Genomic DNA, 20272 nt, shown 5'->3' on the forward strand with positions numbered 1-20272 from the left:
CAGAACATCACTTCAAGCTTTCTGCAGTGCTGTGTGTTACAAACAGCAAACACAGGTTGGACAGCCATGCTCCCCTTTCTTTTTTTTTTTTTTTTTCCTTTTAAGCAGACTCTTTTTGAGCTAAAGCACTATCAGACCAGCCCTTTTCTGACTGTGAAATCGAGCAGCTCAGCACTATGAGCACACCAGACATGGATCTTTGCTTTGTTTATTCCATGCATGTTCTACAAGCAGGAGTTATGTATTACCTGCTCATCCTATATAACTAAAGGGCTTTTAGGGGTTGCGTAAATATTTTACCAGAAAGCTCACATGTGAAAAATTACTCTGAGCCTGGCATCTAAATGTGTAGATTTTCATATAAACCCACTTAGGCATTTAGACTGGATTTTGAGCCCACACCCACAATCTCTCCTAATAAAAGGCAGCCAGCTGACACCCAAGCAAACTCTGAGCGGGCAGCTGGCCAGATTGCTGAGAACAAACTGACAATATAGTTCTTTAGCTGACAGATCATCAGAGATTGTACCAAAGGATGCTTCCATTTCCAGCTGGAAACAGACACAGAGAAGGTTTTTTCCATTTTTGTGGGGCTGTGTTTGAAGGAAATGTGAGTGACACAGGACAGCACAGATTATCCACAGTTTGCAGTAAATTCTGCAGTGGCTCTGTGACAAGCCTGGCAAGGGTTAATTATCTGCTGTCCTACCTGTTCTCAGAACATTCTGGGACACATAAAGGTGTCCAGCCACTGCCTCCTCAGGTTCCCTGCTGGACTCAGTGTCCCTGAGGATCCACTCTGCCCACACTGAAACCACTGCTCATCCCAGCAATCACAGCCCTGCATCACAGGCCCAAGGGAAGGATTGTTGTGAATGCTTTGGCTGCTTTCTCACTGCCACTGCAGTTCAATATTTTGGAAAAAGTAGCTTTGGCAAATCATCAAAATCTTAGTAAATTTTATATCTTAGCAACACAACTTGGGGGACTTCAGGGAAAGAAGATGGCTGAAAGCAAAGCTACGTGGAGACTTTCAAACTTGCTATTAATGCATTCTCCAGACGATTGTAACTGCTCAGAAAGCACTGGGTGAGAGGCACTGTCTGAGTTACTACATTATGTGAAGCCTGAAAAATTCCTGTACATTCCCTTTATATTCTCCCGCGTGGCATAACACTGCAGTGTCTGTTTTTAATTATTAGATCATGGAAATTATTTGAAAGCTGACTGTCAGACATGGCCTGGAAGCAGAAACAAGGCATGCCTGACCTTGTGCATTTAAAATATTAACTGCCTGGGATCAATCTCATTGCACATGATAATATTTTGAAGAGAAGTTTTTCTGAAACACAGCACTGCCTAAATGAATGTAATTCCTCCTCCTAATTCCTGGAAGGCAAGATGTAATTTAAAGCTAAACTAGCATGGCCAAAAGCTAATGATGCAGCTGTGGCATCAGCAGAACAGAAATGAAGAGCAGCAAGGAAAGCAACTGCACTGGTAAATAACTCTTAAAAATCTTTGAAGTGAGAGAGTTCGGTGAGTGAAAAGCAGTGGGAGCTGCCAGGATAATTTCCTTTTATCCACCTGGTGCTGCTGCACTGCAGCCCCCAGTGCAGCTCCTCACCCCTCCTGCCAGACCACACACTGCAGTGGTTTCAGCAGAAAGCACAACACTCTGTCTGGCCAAGGGGTGGTTATTTAGATTTTATAGCTGAGCTTTAAACCACAAAATGAGTGGAAAAGGGATTTAAAGGCAAGGCTGATGAAACACAGAGTCAGTCCCTGTGTCTAGGCTGAGGGAGATCTCCCTGTTCAGGCCTGCCCAACTCTCCAGCTGGAAGTCCAAGAACTGTTTATATAAAGTACTATTTATAGACAAAATGTTATTGGTAAATTAATCTATGAAAAATGCCTTGGGATATTAGTATTTGCTCTGATCTCTGAATCACAAGTTTCATTTGTGACTCAATCTGATTATCTCCACAGACACTTCCACTAACCCCTTTCTTGCATTAGATTTAGAGGGATGCCAGGCATGGAATTCTGTCATTAGCCTGCTGTAGTTGCAGGGTGGTCACAGAGAAGCCATTTGGTCAATTTGTTTTGACAGCCCAAAATATACAGTGCTGCTATCTATAAACATCCCTTTAGGACAGTTAATGGCTTTTTAATGAATCTCAGATCTGTGCTAGCATCTGTCACATTGATTTTACATGAGGTGTAGACGGGAAATAGAAAAACAAAATACAGAGGGTATGAACCAAACAGTTTCAGAATATGAGGGGTTTGTATTTCAGAGAATATTTCTGATATGGACAGGTACTGGCAGCAGGGCTGGAAGTCAATGTTTCTCAGTCTGTGTCACCAGACATGGCAAAGCCTTTGTTTCTAAGAAACTCAGTGTGAGAAAATGATCCAAGTGATCTCCCAACAATTCTAAACCACAGAATTCAAATCCCTCCAAATGAGCAAACTGAACACATCCAGCCAGGACAGAAGACAAGCACAATCTCCCTGCCACACCTTACCTATCATCTTGGTCAATATGGCTTGGAAAGAAACACTGGGAAGTCTGTAAATCCAATATCTGCATTTTGTTCAACAGTGGGAGTAAAACCACACTGTTGGCACTGTGGGGATGAAACCTTTATAGACAGAAATCATGAGCTCACGTTCTTTGTGCTGAGTTCTGTGTAACACACACTTCTAGTGAGCATTGCTAGTTATCTTCTTACAAAGATGTAGTTAGAAAGCTGCTTAAAAATAAGTTCAGTAACACATGTTTGAAGTGGATTGAATTACAATACCAACTAGAGTCCAAGTAAATTAAAAACTATTGCATTTTCTTTAAGAGAGTCAGTAAATCCAAGCAATGAGGAGATTTCACAGCAGGAAAGGAATTTTATCAACTTCTCACCTTGTGGCCAGGGAAAATGCATCTCACCCCAGTGCATAAGTGCTTTTTCACTCCTTAGTGACTGGATATTAATGGCATGTACAGAGCTTTAGGCAAGCCAGGGGATTCCTTTTGCATCTGAGCCTCATGAGTATCTGACACAGAGCATCCCTGAGGAATGGCTGCTCAGGAGATGCAGGGATTCACCTTCAGAATGGTTCCAATCCTCTCCAAACTCCACACTGAATGTTCCCCACAGGGCACATGAAGTAAAAACCCCTCAGCCCCCTCCATCCCAGCATTCCTATTAAATCACATTGGGTGAGGGTTTGCGTGTGGGCTCACTGTTCCTCAGCTGGTCACCCTGCCTAATCTACAGGATCTGTTCTAGAGAAAATTCTCTTATTTAGGCTTGATAAATCCCAGTATTCTCAATAACCATGTTCAGCCTGCACTGTTTAAATGGGCAAATCAATTTAAGAATTACTTTAAAATGGCAAAAGGAAATGCTCCTGTCTTAAAGTCAGACACTAATTTCCCTTTAAATATATATTTTTAAAAGCCTACTTAAGGGACTTTCTTTTTTAAGACATTCTTTTCCATCCCCCACTTCTGAGGATGCAAGTTAGCCAAGCCATCCTCCTGGATTTTCTTGAAAGGCAGAATTAGGCTTGCAGGGGACTGAAACAAAATCTTGCTATGATGTGCTGTATTCCTTTGCCAAGGCTGTTGTCCTGAGAGCAAACCAGGTGGGGAGCTTTTGCCACATTACAGTGACAGCTGGCAAAGCATGAGATGGACTTTTGGGGTTAAGTTCAGCTCTTACTTCAATACCCCCACTGAGATTTTCAGTTAGTAAGGTAAAAAAATGCCACTGGAAATGTGACAGGTTTATAATTCCATCAGGTATCATGACATGAGCTAAAACTCTCAGTTCCTTTAACTCCAAATTCCAAACACTCTAAAACCCCTCCCTTCACATCCCAGTGCTACTCCTCAGCAGTATCAGGGACAGAAACAAGCAAATTCCTAATTATTTTGGCAAACTTCTTATTTCAAGCTTAACTTTGTTTACAGCCAATTTATGAGCATTCTTTCCTGTGGAATTTCCATTCCTCTTAATTATTCACACTTTTCTGTTTTTTCTTGTCTTTGTAGTCAAAAATGCTCTCACACCTCAGCCTGTGTGTTGAGAGGCTGGGGCACAAAATTCCCTTTTCTTTCTGTCATCAAAAATATCTGTGGGCACCTTCTGCCCAAGCTCCATTTACACCTGCCCCAGTTCCACTCTGCAGGTGTGAATTATTGCTGCATAAACCCCCCCTGCAGCAGGGAAAGCAGCAACACCTGATGGAAGGGAAGCACCAAGGGTTTCTAACCAGAAATCTGCAGTGCCACGCAGAACAACCACAACTTAAAGCTGCCAAATATTTGATGAGTGTACTTTAAAAGCAAAGAGTATTTTTCTCTGATTTCCCAGTTGCATATTGCAGCCAGTATTTCCTTCACCTGCTCAGAATTCGTTCCTGGAATAATTAGAGCAAAGCCCTTTCTTGGAATATGATCCTAAAACTTGTCAAATGGAAAACTTCCCCAGACATCAGCAGGTTCTGCTGGCATTCAGGAATTGGTGGTGGTGTTCAGAATCCTGTTTGTGGATTAACTCCATGGCTTGGGAAGCTACACATTTTTTATTTAACTGATTCTTGTTACTCAATCAGTGCCCAGCATCCTTTGCTGTGCAATGGTTACAGAAATCCAGAGACCAAACACTGCTGGTGACCAAGCAGTTATTACTGTGTATAAAATTAATGTCAGGCTGAATTGTATCATATGAAATCTTCATCTAAGAATGACTTGTTTTATTTAAAACATTTATTTCAATTGTTTAAAGCTGCACAATTATGATGAAACTGCACTATATTGCCTCCAAATGTTATCTGATATATGTTTTCATGAAAACAGTTTACACTTAATTTCATTTTTCCTCTGGAATATTAATCCATCAAAGTCATAACTTCCTCAAGATTATTTTGACACAGTGCAGAACAGAGATGCAGCCATTTAGTGCTCATTAACACAAACAGTCCTATTGTAGCTCTGAGGAATTGGAAATTCCAGAAATAACTAGGGACAGAAAAAAGACAGAAAAAAACTAAATTCCACCTTTCCCGTCTTTTTAATAGTAAAGTTAATTAAGCCCTAGATCTTTACTTGAACAACACCTTGGGTTACATTTTTTTACTATTTAAAAACATTAAAATAAATATGTAAATAAATATGCATAAAATTAGAATCTCAAATGGAAAGTGTCAGTATCAAAAATAAACCTAGGAAAATATCCTAGCTCATGACAATGTCATTAGAGAAGCAGTTCTTTCAGAACTGATATACTTCCCCATGGTAATAATAAATTATTAATAAATTAAAGAAAATAATGTATTTTAGGAGAGAATATGTATTCTTTCCTAGAATATAGGAAAGAAAATTTGTATTCTAGGAAAACACACCTCAAAGAACACATGGGCAGATTTCCAGGCTGCTCTCCTGCCATCCTGGCTGGGAGCAAATTGTGCCATCACAGAAGGCAGAGTTCAGCATCATCAGCTCAGCTGCCTACATGAGCATCAAACTCATCATTATTTTTTTCATGTGAACCTTCTTGCAGAGAGTTACAGCACAATTGTTCTGATTTCAGCTTTTCTGTTGGGTAACATGATCATGCAAACATCCTTCGTGCTGCTTCGTCCCAGCCCCAGCTCTGTTCCAGATCCAGGGGCTCTGTTTGCCATTTTCAAAAGAACACAAAATGCAAACAGGGCAACAGGAGCAATTTTAGCAGAGTTAGAACATACAACAAAAGAACAAAGGGAACCATGAGACATCTACAGCACAACAAATTCTTCATTCCCAGCTCTGCCTTTCCTCACTTCTTGTTGTTTGCATCTTAAAAAGTTCTGTCAGCACAACCTTCCTGCTCCAGAGAGGGGCTCCTAATTTATGAATGGCAGCCAGTTTAAGGAGCTCTGTGGGGTTTCCCTGGCAACAAACCCATCCTAATACTGCAATGAGACCAAACAAATTCCCAAAGTTCTTGCCCCTCCTGCCACACTCTGAGTCAGCAAGGTCGTCCTGGAGAGCTGCTGCCATTTTTCCATTTTTGAGCATCATTCCCCTCCCTGCAGATCCCATTTACCTGCAGTAGGATGCTCACAGACATCAGCCTCCCTTGCTTTTCCCAGGGAAATTATCCCTTAAAAACTCAGTAGAGTGTCTGAACACAGCAGAGCGGGAATTGTAACAAAACCAAGGCCAAACCCATGCAGACAGCAGCACATTTCAAGGGCAGGAACCCCCTCCTGCTCATCACTCCTGCTGGTACTGCACCTCCAGACAATACAAGTTTTGCAAAGCTGTGGATTAAAGTGGATTCACTACAAGTACTGCAGCCAAGGATTTTTTCAGGGCTGGTATCCACGAGATGCAGTGTAATGAGTCCCTGTGCTCCATTATTTATGTTATGGTAACACAACACTTTCCAAAAGCATTTGCTTTCCTGTCTAAAAGGATTTTCCTGTGACTGCTGTAGTGAACTTCAAGCCTGAGCTACTTTTTACACGTCCAGTATCTTCCCAGAAGTGACTGTCAGATAAAATATAACTATTGTGGTGGGTTTTTAAAAGATGAACAAGTAGTTTTGTTTTTCCACTTCATGGTCCTGCATTTTCAGTTGCAAAACATATATACGTAAATGAATATATAAACACATATAAATATACCTGTACACACACATATGCATGTACACACACATATTTCACACCCCTTTGTGGTTCCTGAGGCTGCAATTTGATGATTTGTGAGCTGCAGTCTCTGTCTCTCCCATTTCCATTTCCCTGGTGTTGCTGGTGCCCCCCAGCTAAACTGGGAGCTTCTGACTGAGGCAGCCAAACCAGGAGAAATCTGGCCCAGAAAAAACTCACACATTAAATACCAAATAAAAATCCAAACCAAGACAAACCTCCCAACCTCCCCACCACCACCACCCCCAAATCTTTTTGCCTGTTTAGCTCCAGATTGGGGATCAAGGTCTGGCTTTATTTTAAAATGATGACAGTAAGGTTTTAGTCCAACATCACTCACATCAATACTTGCTAATCACCTGAAAGAAATTATTGCTATTGAAATTTTTTCTAAGTAATCCTTCAAATCTTTTGAGGAGTGGTTTTCCAACACCACCATGCCTGGATGCCTGTCCAACTCAGTAGTATTTCTTATAATACTTGCTTAAATTCTCTAATAAAAAAGATCTTGTAAAGTCATATAAGTTTACATATTAAAGTCTCCTTGAAAGAGAGACTGTAAAATAGAATTCATGCTTGTAGAGTTGATAATGCATTATTCATCCTACAGGAATGCCTCTATAACAGCAGTCAGAAAGCACAACCAAAGTACTGAAGCTGTTAAACAGAGGGGGGAAAATCACACTACAAAACAAACAAACGAAGAAAAACAAAAACCCCCAAACAAACAAACAAAAAAAAAACATTTTTAAAAACCCACAAAACACTTGGAAACAAAGAAAAAATATACAAAGTTGAGGTCTCTTTTATGACCTTAATTCACGTCCATTCTGCCCTCACCTGACAGTGCTAGAACCTTATCTGTAGCAGCAGAGCAGGAGCTGTTTGCAGTGCCAGCTCTACAAGCAAAGATCCCATGCACAGAAAAGAACACAGGAAATGAACATCAAGATGATAAATTGATAATGAAATACAAAAAGTTATTTAAAAAAACCAAAACCTGCAACTATTTGAATTATTTGTAATTCTCTCCATGACCACAGCAATCTGCAGGCACAGCTGTGAAGCTGCCAAAAAGCTTCTTAATTGAAAGTCTGGCATGTGTTTTTTACTACCTTACTCTCTTTTTAAAATGTGATCTTAATTGCCAAAAATTAGGGGAAAGAACATTACTTGCTTTTGGAGAAAAAAAGATAATTCTTTTTATGCATTATATGTATGAAGGACAAAATGCCCCAACACAAATACATTGATATTTGGAACTAAACATTAAAATGCCACTCCTTAATACCATAACTCCCACCATTTACTTGACCCTTCAAGGTCTCCTTCCTAAGGGATCCTTTCCCTGTTTATCCCAGCCATGAGTTCAGTTCTACAAAGCTGAGCTGTGCTCCAGCAAATGCATTAAATTAAACCCAAGGCAGAGGAATCATCTGCAGATGATCAGGTAACAGCAGCAAGAAACAGTTCCCACTGTGCCCATTTCTCCTTTAGGTCAGTGGCAGATTTCCCAGAAGCAGGAGACAGAGAAGCTTCTTCCCTTTTCATTCCTTGGCAGAAGATTCCAAATTTTCCCCCTTGAAACTCCTTTGCTGTGGGTTTTTCTGAATGGAAACTTTCCCGCTGTGCTGACAGGCCCAGTAAGTGCTCTCTGTTAGCCTGATTAAATCAAAACCTGATTAAATCAGTCAAAACCTGAGGAGAGATTTTAAATAAATTCACCAGACTTTGGGTCAGCAAAATGTAAATGAAGTAAAGATGCAGCTCATAGGAATCTGCAAGAAGTGGCTGTTTCTTTACCTCATGGAGCTCAAGGAGAGTGGAAGACATCAGGTCCTCAATCTCTGATTTTCAAATACTACCAAGTATGTTTGAAAGCTTCAATGTGTTCAGTAGAGGCTGGAGTGACACCTTTTCTACATGCTGTAAAAAAACCCCCAATTCTACTTCCTAACATGCTTGGACTTTTCTAAAATATCTAGCAGCCCTACACAGGGTTTTCAGAACAGGCTTGTGTTCTTAAGTATTATTTTCTGATGGGGAAATTGAAATTTTCTAGTCTGAATTTAAAGCCATTATCCTGATGAATATAAAAGTAAGATGAAATGGAGGTAAAAATAAAAACCCCCATGGATATTTGAGTCTAGTTATGTAGCACTCTGATTTCACTTTCTAACCTCTCCCTTCCCCAAGAACCATTTCCATCACCCAGCCTGGGGTTTGGGAGCCTGGCAGTAACACAGGGGCACAGTGTGTGCTGCAGTCTGCTGAGAAGACACATGCTCAATATCCCAATTTTCAGGAAATATCCCAGATCTTAATTGCCCTGCAGTTAGTGTGGCTGAGGAAATAGGTTCTTAATTTGTCTGGCTCCAGCAGAAATGTTTTTCAGGTTAACTCAGTAGAGAAAGGGTATTTGATAGGAGACATTTCCTTCTTCAGGACTGGAGTTAAAATGATGCTGGAATGGGTAAACAGCAGCCACAAAGCAGGTCTAACATTTAAGATCATGCTGTTGTGACTCTTCAGGGCTCTTGCCTGTACCAGGGAGCACAGAGCAGAGTGAGGAGGGAACAGACAGAACCACAGAGCCTGGTGCACCCCATGGAACCCCCCAAGCACCTGGCCTGTCCCTGCTCTTTGGGAGGGGCGCAAGGGGCACTGTGCCAGCCCAGAGTGAGCAGCCCCAGCGTGTGCAGTGATGCAGCTCCGCCCTGGCAGCGCTCAGCTCCCTCCCAGGGCTGCGGGCTGAGCTCCAGGGACTGCAGCCAGGGCAGCACAGCGATGTCTGCTGCAGACTGCATCACCTCCGTGCCTCATTTCACAGCTGAAACAGCAGCAGCACCTCCTCTGCCCCCGGGCTTTTCTAGCCTGGCTCTCACAGGCAGGTGAGAGCGGGAGTGAGCCCTGGCTGCCCTGCACTTCTGGTGACTGCACCTCTGGGTGGTTTTAAGTGCTATACTCTTGAGTTGTCTGACATGGCAGGTTCAGCAAGGATGTGAGGAACAAAACACCAGACACTCGTTTTCTTCTCATTTCTCTCATTACTGTGTTATGCTGAAGTAATGTACTGTGGCTTTTTTTTTTTTTTTTCCAGGAATTTCATTAATATTTCTTTTTTTCTTCCAGCTACGACGAATGTGTGGGGCCAGGAGCAACACAGATATATATTCCCACAGATGATCCCCCCCCATATTCCCTGACGGACCCTTGCCAAAGAATTGAAACACCTGGAAACATCTGTAGCAGGCAGGAGGAGGGGGCAGCCCGTGCCGCAGGGAGGCTGCGGGAGCCCGGCCCGGCCCTGGCCGTCATCTCCCGGTGTGGGGAGCGGGACAGCAGCGTGTGAGCACAGCGTGTGGGCACGGCTTGTGGGCACGGCGTGTGGGCACAGCGTGTGAGCACGGCGTGTGGGCACAGCGTGTGGGCACGGCGTGTGGGCACGGCGTGTGAGCACAGCGTGTGGGCACGGCGTGTGGGCACAGCGTGTGGGCACGGCGTGTGTCCGAGGGGACACCGAACACCCTCCGCTGACACCGAACACCCTCCGCTGACACCGAACACCCTCCGCTGACACCAAACACCCCGCTGCCCCTCGGGCCCCAGCACCGCAGTGACAGCGCCGCTTTCCTGCGCTTCTTCCGAAGAACTCAGACCAACAGAAGAATAAAGCCTCTGGAAGTTTTACCGATTTTATATCTTTAAACAGGGATATAATGGCACCTCTGTGAATCCCAATGGGATTTTTTTTTTACAGTGAATTTTGCAAGTTTACGTAAATTTCCCTGTTTGTGCTTCAAAGTGTTCCATGGCATCACACAGCATAAAAGAGCAGCCGAGACAAGCAGTGCATCTGACCTTTCTGAAGCATTGCAGAACCCATTGAAATTAGCCACTCATAATGAAGATAAATGTTATCCAGTCAAGCCTACTTGTTGATTTTATGATACTTTGCATGTTTTAGAACAGATGGAAAAAGAAGAGCCTTTTGTTGTCATTGCAGGTGTCATTGTACAGCTCATTCGGTGTATTGACAACAAAGCATTTTTAAATAACTCTTTGTCTGTGTGTTTCAGTAGGCAAAGCACTGGCTAAAAAAAAGATTTTTATCAGTACCACTAGAAACAAAAGGAAAAAAAAATAATATTCACATTATTCCTTTGGTACCAGGCTTTCCCGGCCATTGCAAACCTGTTGCAAGTTTTCCTCAAAAGCCACCACGCACCACGGGTGGAGGAGAGTGGCGCTGGGTCCCCAGGTACAGCACGGCTGGGCAGGCGGGAGCTGCGCGTCCTCGCCGGCCTCGCTGCAGCCAGGGGGAGGCACAGCGACCCCAGAGGGTGCTGCAGGCCCGCTCCGCACACGGCTGCACTCCCAGACACAATCCCGGCTCTTTTCCCGTGAGGAGCACTCTGTGAGTGTTCCCGGGTGAGCTCTGGGAGCGCTGGGAGCGCCGTGCAAACAGAGACACCGGGCTGGGCTCAGTAACAGAGCCTCAGGGGCCTCGGAGCGTTCCCAGCTTTAGAGAAGGGACCAGGAAAAGGAACCCAACGAGTGAGGCCAGACACTGGGCTGGCAGTGCGTGGGTCCCCGGCGGTGTGCCAGGCCAGTGGGAGCTCAGCTCAGGCACAGCAGGGCCGGGGCAGTGGGAGCTCAGCTCAGGCACGGCAGGGCCGGGGCAGTGGGAGCTCAGCTCAGGCACGGCAGGGCTGGGCCACAGCGGGGCCGGGGCAGTGGGAGCTCAGCTCAGGCACCGCGGCGCCGGGGCACAGCGGCGACGCGCCAGAGCGGGGCCGGGGCACAGCGGAGCCGGGGCAGTTGGAGCTCAGCTCAGGCACGGGAGGGCCGGGGCAGTTGGAGCTCAGCTCAGGCACGGCAGGGCCGGGACAGTTGGAGCTCAGCTCAGGCACGGCAGGACCGGGACAGTTGGAGCTCAGCTCAGGCACGGCAGGGCCGGGACAGTTGGAGCTCAGCTCAGGCACGGCAGGGCCGGGTCACAGCGGGGCCGGGGCAGTGGGAGCTCAGCTCAGGCACGGCAGGGCCGGGTCACAGCGGGGCCGGGGCACAGCGGGGCCAGGGCAGTGGGAGCTCAGCTCAGGCTCGGCAGGGCCGGGGCACAGCAAGACCTCGTCCCCAGGGCCGGCCGGGGCTGCACTCGCCGGAGCCTCCCCTGCACCAGCCCCGCCAGAGGGGACCGAGTGTGGCACCGAGGGCCTCCCAGAACGGGCACTGGCTCTGGGACGGGCAGGGCAGTAGGTACCCAGCCCCTCATGGGCACCCCTTGCCGCTTTTCCCCTCCCGGAGCCGCTGGCCGAGCCCCAGGCGCCCGCTGGGCCCAGCTCCCGGGGCGGGGGCTGGGCTTGAGGGACAGCGCATCCCCCAGCCTCGGTCTGCTCATCCTGAGCTGGGCACGATCCATGGGTGGGACAGGAGCATCTGCCTCCCCCATTCCTTTGTGTGGAAAGCAAAAAAAATGCTGCAAGATTCACACTAGGAGCCAGTCCCGACATCCAACAGCAGGCGGCCAAGGACAGGTTTCTGAAATGAAACAGAGTTGGGATCTTGTTGTTCACTTCTGCCTGGAAAGTCCCATTCCTCATCTGAAATAGTCCCATTCCTCTTCTAAAATAGTCCCATTCCGTGTCTGAAAGCTTCTGTGTGTCTGGCCTAGAACACACAACCCACATGAGAGCAAGGAGAGCTCAACCCTGTGCTTTCCTTGGGACTTTCCCCTGGAAAACTTCTTTGCTGTGTTGTTTTGAAATGTGTTGCTGCAGGGAACGCACTCTACATTTTAAAGTAATTTTTAAGTTCTGTGTCTAATGGCAAACCCCAGGGTGAGTCTGGGTGCTGGCAGGAAGCAGAACTGGCTGCCAGCACATCAACAGCAGGGATGGAGCTCCAGCCAGCCCTTGGGGCTCCATCTGGGACCAGGGACAGGAGCCAAGGAGCTGTGGCAGGGGAGCAGAGTTATCACAGGCTCATCTCCAGGAAATTTCTTAGAGGCATTTTCACTAACATACAAAAAAAAAAAAAAAGTTTTTTACACAGAGAAAATGGACTTCATTTTCTGTCCCCACTAAAGGATATGTAAAGCTCAGTACAGTAAATACATAATGATGTTTAAAAGGAAGCAGCATCCAAATTATTAAAATTGCACTTGGATTTTCTGTAAATACTAAATAATTTTCAACTGTAATCATCATTTCTACACTCCAAAGATTGACACAATTACAATTAATACTTAGATGGGAAGTAATTATATGGTTCTTACTGCTATATAAATTATACCATTACTGAGTCATATGCACATGATGAGATGTAAGGTAAGCATGCATTTTTTGCTAAGTAGATGACAGTAAATATGTATGTTGCTAAAATGAGACAATTCTTTTGCAGTTCAGCAAGATTTTCAATATTCTCATATTCTCAATACTATACCCAAAAGAACAAACAATTCACCATTTTGCACTGCAGAACTGCTGGCACGCATTGCTAGAAGGTAAGGCTCTATTTCACATTTGTGTTTTTAACAGAGAGAACTGCTCCTCTCCATAAAGTTTTCATTTCAACAGCGATGGCATGCACAGCACCCTGCAATGAGAGAAACAACCCTCTGCCCCAGCTCAGAGGGGCAGAGATGCACAGAAGTGCCTCAGTCAGGTTTACTGGCAGAGCAGTCGGCAGAGAGGGAAGCACAGGGGGCTCTGTGCAGAATGGGATTGCAGAATGGGATTGGCTTCCATCTGCCTTTTGTTTTCTAGTCACTTCTAGTTTTGAAATTTTTAAGTGAATTGTTTTTATACTTGGGTGCTTTGTGAAACCTGCCTTAGCCTTTTTGATCAAGGAGGAGAGTTTGGATGCAGTTGGGTCCAGAAGTGCCCTGCAGGGGAACCAGGCTCTGCTGGGACTTCTCTGTGTGGATCCACCTCTGCCTTCTCTGGTGGCATATGGGAGCCTTCCTTGGTCAGCACTCAGGCTAAGTTTAGCCATAGCCACTGACCTTTGGGGATGGTGGGTGTGCTGTGACACCCAACTGCCCTTTTTCAGCAGAAAAAGGGGTGTCCTGTTCAGCTCGTGCATGGGGACTTACTTCCCCTCAGTACTTCTGCATTTAATATCCTCGGTGTGCAGCTCCAGCTCTAGGTGGCCTGGGGCTTCCTGGGATTTTGCAGTGCTGGGGTTGCACTCCAGCAACCCAGATGCTTTGGGAGCTCTGCCTGTGCAGATAAGTCCTGGCTGCTGTCACAGACACTGCCTGTCCTTTCCAGCTTGGGTCAGGGTGTCACGTCTTAAATTTGTCACTTGAAAATGTGTGCTGACTGCTGACTGGGCTCTTAAAGGCCAGCTGCAATCTGAGCGTGCGCTTTGGAGTGGCCCACTGTGCTGGTGATCCTGGGCTGCTCTCACCTCACGGATCAACTTTCCCCATGGTGGTGGGGACACCGGTGCTATGCCAGCCTTGCAAACAGAGCTTGAGCCGTGCAGCTGTGTGCCAGGAGCAGGGATTGTGCTTTCAGCTGAGGAAATGCTTTGTCCTTTGCAGATCTTTGATCCCCAACTGAGTCATCGCCGACTTGATTCAAGATGCCCCCCATCGGAGGCCCTGCAGGATACACTCCTCCTGAAGGAGGATGGGGATGGGCTGTGGTCGTCGGAGCCTTCATTTCCATTGGTTTTTCCTATGCCTTCCCCAAATCTATCACAGTGTTCTTCAAAGAAATTGAGGTCATCTTCAATGCCTCCAGCAGCAAAGTGTCCTGGATCTCCTCCATCATGCTGGCTGTTATGTATGCAGGAGGTAAGTGGGGTGGAGGCAGTGGTACTTGTGCTCCTGCATCACAGCACAAGATGCTACTCTCCTGCTGGGACTGGTGATTCCCACCTGGCTGTGGTGACAACAACCAAAATTTTGCTAACACTTTGAATTCTCTCCTTATCTGAGAGCAAAACCTCCCTTAATGAGTTTTCTTAAAGGAGGCTGCTCAGAAAGTTCCATTTAATGCCCAGAATGCAAAAACCGGGTTAATGTGTCCTCTGCAAAGCTTTAAAATCTTTCCAGAGAATTATGACTTGTGTAATTCTGCCCTTGTCCTTGTTACAGTGAGTTGCAGATGCTGTGTCTACGCCCAGCATCCTCCTGAAGGCCAGGGAGCTGCTCTGCCACATGTGGCAATGTGGCAACTCTGCTCTTAGGGGCACTTTCAGATAAGACATTGATTTTTATTTTTTTTTTTTTCAATTCAGGGAATAGTGGGCGTATGTAGGCATCTGTCCTCAGTTTCTTGTCAGCACAGTTGTGCTTGGAGTGCACTGAAGCCTCGTGCCACATGTTACTGCTTGCTGGTGCCAAGCAGTGCTGTAGGCAGCTTGTGCTGTTTGAGAATGGTAGTGTGCACTGGAAGTGCAGAGACATGAGCAGAATAAGGCAAACCCACATAAACTAAAACAGCTCCACTCCCTCCCCTGTCCTTCAGAAGCTGCCTTTTGAAGACTTTTAACTCTCTAGCTGAGTCCTTCATGCATGTTTTTATGGGCAAACAGCATGCAGTGTTCCTGGTCTCCAGAGCCTGAGGTCTTGTATGTGCCTGCAAACACAGTCTTGTGCTGGGCTGAAAGAAACACTGTGAGCCTGCTGCTGTGGCCACTTCAGAGGCAAATGGGAGCTTGTCCCTGCTGCCAGTCCCCAGCCGGCAGGTTGCCTGCAGCCTTGTTGGATTTGTGCATCCAAAGGAGCTGACATCAGCTCCCAGCTCAGCACGAGGCTTTTCCTCTGCAGGCTCTGCTTTGTCCTCGCTCAGCTAGCGAAGCGACCAGCACGTTTCCCTGCTCCAATGTTGTAGCAAGCTTGTAAACCCTGTAACTGCCTTAATGAGATCCAATCTGGGCCATTCCTCCTCTCCCAATAGCTCAGAGCTGGCTATTCTGGGGGCACTGTCTGGAGCTGCCTGGCAGCAGGGGTAAGAGCTCCCTCCTCCACTACTGGAGTAGTAGTTGTCCCCATGTCCCCCTCCCTCCATGATGATTCTGTCCCTCCTGCTTTCACTGAGCTGTAGCCATTAAATTCCAGCAGCTGCTGGTCTTGGTCTGCTTGGTCATATGCTGGTGGAAGGGATGCTGAAAGTACCCCAGATCTACCTGGGTGCATTTTTCCCCCAGAAGGTGTTCAAGTACTGAACAGGCTTCTCAGGACAGTGGCCACAGCCCCAAGGCTGCCAGAGCTCAAGGAGCATTTTGGACAAAACTCTCAGGCAGAAGGTGGGATTGTTGGGGTTGTCCTTTGAAGAGCCAGGAGTTGGACTCGATCCTTGAGGATCGCTTCCATCTCAGAACTTTTTATTCATCCCCCAGCTGCTGAAGCACTGGAATTGCTGCTGCCCCATTCATTCCTGCCTGAAACCAGACCCTTTACAGAGTCTGAACTGGAGCAGTCCCAGTGTGCATCCCATTTTCCCTGTCTCCTAGGACACCTGCCTGCTTGGAGGCTGAAAAAGTAGTTCATCCTCTGGAGTAGTAGAATCTCACAGAGCTGGGGCAGCTTCTGTCCTGGCTAGGGCTAGGTGTGAGGAAGCAGCACATTTCCCTCCAGCTGCCCTGTGCAGTCACCATCAGGATGCATGGATGTCATGGTGTCAAATGCTCCTTTGTCAGCCCCATGTTGGGATTAGATTCCATTATTTACGTGGTTTTGGCAGCTTGAGCAATCAAGTTAGATCAGGTAACGTTTAGTCAAAAACACTTCCAGTGAATCTAGAAAACAGGTATGGGTATTGTTTTCCTTTAGAAAAGGGGGGGATGAGGAGAATTGCCCCTAGAGTACCTGGCACTGCCCAGCTGCGTGGCTTCCTGCTGATTGCCCTGTGGAGCCTGCTATTTTCAGGGGGACTTCCCGGAAGAAAGGCTGTGGCTGCATTTAGACTCTTCAGGGGCATCACATTTGCTGAGTTCAAGGTTCAGGTTTTGCAAAGTGCTGAGTGCTCTGTGCACCTTGTGATATGGCAGCTCTCAGGTGCTGCTGCTGCCCCCTCTCACAGGACCCAGAGCCATGGCCCATCCCTGGTGGCATTGCACTGGAGCTTCTGGTAGCAGAGAGCAGAATGCTGCGAGGCTGGGAGCAGACTCTGCAGCACCAAGGCTTCTGCAACCTGCTCCAGACTTTGTTTAAACTGGGCAAAAAGGTCAAGTACCGTCCAAGGACCAATGAATAACATGTTGACAACCTCTCTGTCTGTTAATGGCAGAGCAAGGTCTGTTAATATTCAATGGATGTTCATTCAGTGTATTTAAATACATTTTAGTGTCTGTAGAGCATGCTTGGCAGTCTCTAATCACTGTTTGCTTTGGATTAAAGCGCCTGATACTGAAGCACTTAAAAGGGCAATTGGCCCCTGTCTGCATTAGGGATAGCAGTGAAAACAGAAGCACCCCTTCTCCTGGGGCACTGCTGCTTCTCCCCAAGCCCTGAGGAGCTCCACTTGCTCCCAGAGAAGGTGTTTCCTCAGAGCTTCATCTGGTCTTGATCAGAAACCTCTGTCAGGAGATGTGCAGTTGCTTTGTGGCTGAGACCCCAGCTCATGGCGAGTGGGTGGCTGCAAGTAGGGCAGAGCCCCCAGTGCAGCATGAGGCAGGTGGCTTCGGCCTGTCCCAAAGCCCTGTCTCTGGGGGCAGGTGGTGGCTGGGCAGCTCCTCTTTCAGCCCACAGAAGGCAACTTGCTCAGAGAAGTCAAAGCTTTCTGTGCTTCAACAATTTTCTCTCTCTTATGGTTGGTTTAGATTAGATATTTAGGAAGAAATTCTTCCATGAGGATGATGAGGCCCAGGCACAGAGAAGCCTAGAAAAGCTGTGTCTTCTCCATCCCTGGAAATGGCCAAGACTGGGTTAGATTGCAGCAACCTGTTCTAGTAGGAAATGTCCCTGCCCATGGCAAGGAACTGGAACAAGATGATCTTTAAGGTCCCTTCCAACCCAAACCATTTTGTGATTCTCTTGTCTCCAGCTGCCTCTGAACCTTCTGTCCTTTCCCCTTACCCCAGTTCCCTCCCTGGGAGAAACAATGCTGTGTGAAAGCTGGAATCATCTGGCAGTAAAGATGCAGTGTGCTTGTGTGTGTGTTTGGTCTCTCATGCAAAGATAACTCCTCTCTGGTGCATCTCCTTTGTTTGCCCAGGTCCCATCAGCAGCATCCTGGTGAACAAGTATGGCAGCCGGCCCATCATATTGGTAGGCGGCTGCCTTTCCGGCTGTGGGCTGATCGCAGCCTCCTTCTGCAACACGGTGGAGGGGCTCTACTTCTGTATTGGGGTCATAGGGGGTAAGTGACAGCTCTGCCCTTGTGGGGCAGTGAAAGGAGCAACTTCAACCCAGTAATTATTAGTTGATGTCTGAATTTGCATGAGTTCTGGTTCTTGTCACTGCCTGGGTGCCTCTTTAGCTGGCAGCAGGGGCTGACTCCTGCTTATGGCAGCTGGGAAGTGGGTGAGTCAGTTGTTGGAATGGACTGTCTGGGGCACTGGTGGAATCACCATCCCTGGAAGTGTTCAAAAAGCATGTGGATGTCACACTTGGGGCATGGGTTAATGGGGACCTGGCAGTGCTGGGGGGATGGTTGGACTCCATTTTCTTAGAGGACTTTTCTAACCTGAATGATTCCATGATTCTAAGTTGGAAATGGAGCTGTGAACTCCCCAGAAGTAAAACCCCACTTGTCCTACTAGCCCTTCTGCCAGTGCTGCTGGAGGCATCCCAGACTTGAGCCCCTTATCTCTCTCCTGCAGGTCTTGGACTTGCCTTCAACCTGAACCCTGCCTTAACCATGATTGGCAAGTACTTCTTTAAGAGGCGTCCACTGGCCAATGGGCTGGCAATGGCAGGCAGCCCTGTCTTCCTCTCTACCCTGGCACCCCTCAACCAGTTCTTCTTTGGCATATTTGGCTGGCGTGGCAGCTTCCTCATCCTGGGTAGCCTCCTGCTGAACTGCTGCGTGGCTGGATCCCTGATGCGGCCCATAGGTCCCAAGCCAGTTCAGAAGAAAGAGACCAATAAGGAAGCACAGCAGGAGGCTGGGAAAGCGGGGAAAAAGGATGATGGTGACACCAGCACGGACCCCACTGATGGAAAGGCCAAGCAAGAGAAGGGCTCAGTCTTCCAGACAATCAACAAATTCTTGGACCTGACTCTATTCAAACACAGGGGCTTCCTGCTCTATCTGTCAGGCAATGTAATAATGTTCTTCGGGTTGTTTGCTCCCTTGGTCTTCCTCAGCAATTATGCAAAGAGCAAGAAGATTCCTAGTGACTCGGCAGCCTTCCTGCTCTCCATACTGGCCTTTGTGGACATGTTTGCCAGACCTTCCATGGGACTGGTGGCAAACACCAAGTGGGTCAGACCCCGCATCCAATATTTCTTTGCCATTGCTATTATTTACAATGGTGTTTGCCACATCTTGCTCCCCATGTCCCCCAACTATACTGGCTTCTGCATTTATGCTGGCTTCTTTGGCTACGCCTTTGGCTGGCTGAGCTCGGTTCTCTTTGAGACCCTGATGGACCTGGTGGGAGCTCAGCGGTTCTCTAGTGCTGTTGGCCTGGTGACCATCGTGGAGTGCTGCCCTGTTCTTCTGGGACCCCCTGTGCTAGGTAGGATGTGCTGTGCCTGGAGAACTCACTTGAGGGCATGGTTTTAGTGGGGTGGTGCTGGGTTGGTGATTGAACTTTGATCTTAAAGGTCTTTCCCAACCTTAATGATTTTATGGTTCTTTGACTCTGGTGGGTTCCCTTAGTGGTGGTGGGTTCCCTTGAGCCATGGGCAGCCCATGGCACTGGGGCAGTAGTCTGTAGACCACTGAGGAATGGCCAAGGAAGTGGGATCTGAACCCGTGGCACAGGGTAGGGGAGCAGGGAGTAAAGGAATGTGGGACAGGTCCTTGTCTGAATGTGAGGGTGATGGGCTTGGGCTGCTCTTGGGAATATCTCCATGACCTGGAGCTGCTTTGGGGTCTTCTTGCTGAACTGTATACTCTTGTCTTTTAGGGAAACTCAATGACATGTATGGTGACTACAAGTACACATACTGGGCCTGTGGGGTTGTCCTGATCATCGCCGGGACCTACCTCTTCATCGGGATGGGCATCAACTATCGCCTGGTGGCCAAGGAGGAGAAAGCGAAGAAGGAAAGGATGGAGGACGAGACCAACATGGATGAGGCTGGGAAGAAGAAAGAGGAAAAAACTGATGCAGCCTCCTCACCTCAGAAGAATGTCAAAGAGCAGGAGAGCCGCATGTGACGGACCAGTCTTAACCCCAGAGTGTGGGGGAAGTGCTGCTGCCCTGGTGTGGCAGCCAGGGCAGAGCTCCGCTGGTGCTGGGGGGCTGTAAGAAGTGTTTAAACCGGGTGTTCATTTTTAAACAGGCTCTGAATTGTCTTTCCATCTGTGTTAAAGGTAACAGGACTACACATGCAGTATCCTCGTGTGTCCAGGGGCAGGGGGCTTTTATAGTCTGGCTGTTTAACAGTAACATGAATGTACTAATATGTGCCTTACAGTCTCCATATCTAGCTGAATCTGAACGA

General features: G+C 47.2%; 2 protein-coding genes across 2 annotated transcripts in view; both read left to right on the plus strand.

Annotated features, from left to right (window-relative positions):
- The window catches only part of BEAN1 (brain expressed associated with NEDD4 1), a 51727-nt gene extending 41645 nt beyond the window's left edge, over positions 1 to 10082 (plus strand). Inside the window, exon 5 of the mRNA XM_058813782.1 lies at positions 9832 to 10082. Within this exon, the coding sequence (XP_058669765.1) occupies positions 9832 to 10051 (220 nt within the window). The 3' untranslated portion in view covers positions 10052 to 10082. The remainder of the gene's footprint in view (positions 1 to 9831) is intronic.
- A 4207-nt stretch (positions 10083 to 14289) lies between these two features.
- On the plus strand, positions 14290 to 20272 carry LOC131563423 (monocarboxylate transporter 1-like). Its single transcript, XM_058813469.1, has 4 exons — positions 14290 to 14503; positions 17871 to 18014; positions 18478 to 19338; positions 19732 to 20272. Exons 1-4 carry the CDS (start codon positions 14290 to 14292, stop codon positions 19983 to 19985), a joined length of 1473 nt encoding a protein of 490 aa, XP_058669452.1. The 3' UTR covers positions 19986 to 20272.

The sequence above is a fragment of the Ammospiza caudacuta genome, chromosome 13 (assembly GCF_027887145.1).
Source record: "Ammospiza caudacuta isolate bAmmCau1 chromosome 13, bAmmCau1.pri, whole genome shotgun sequence".
Lineage (NCBI taxonomy): Eukaryota > Metazoa > Chordata > Aves > Passeriformes > Passerellidae > Ammospiza > Ammospiza caudacuta.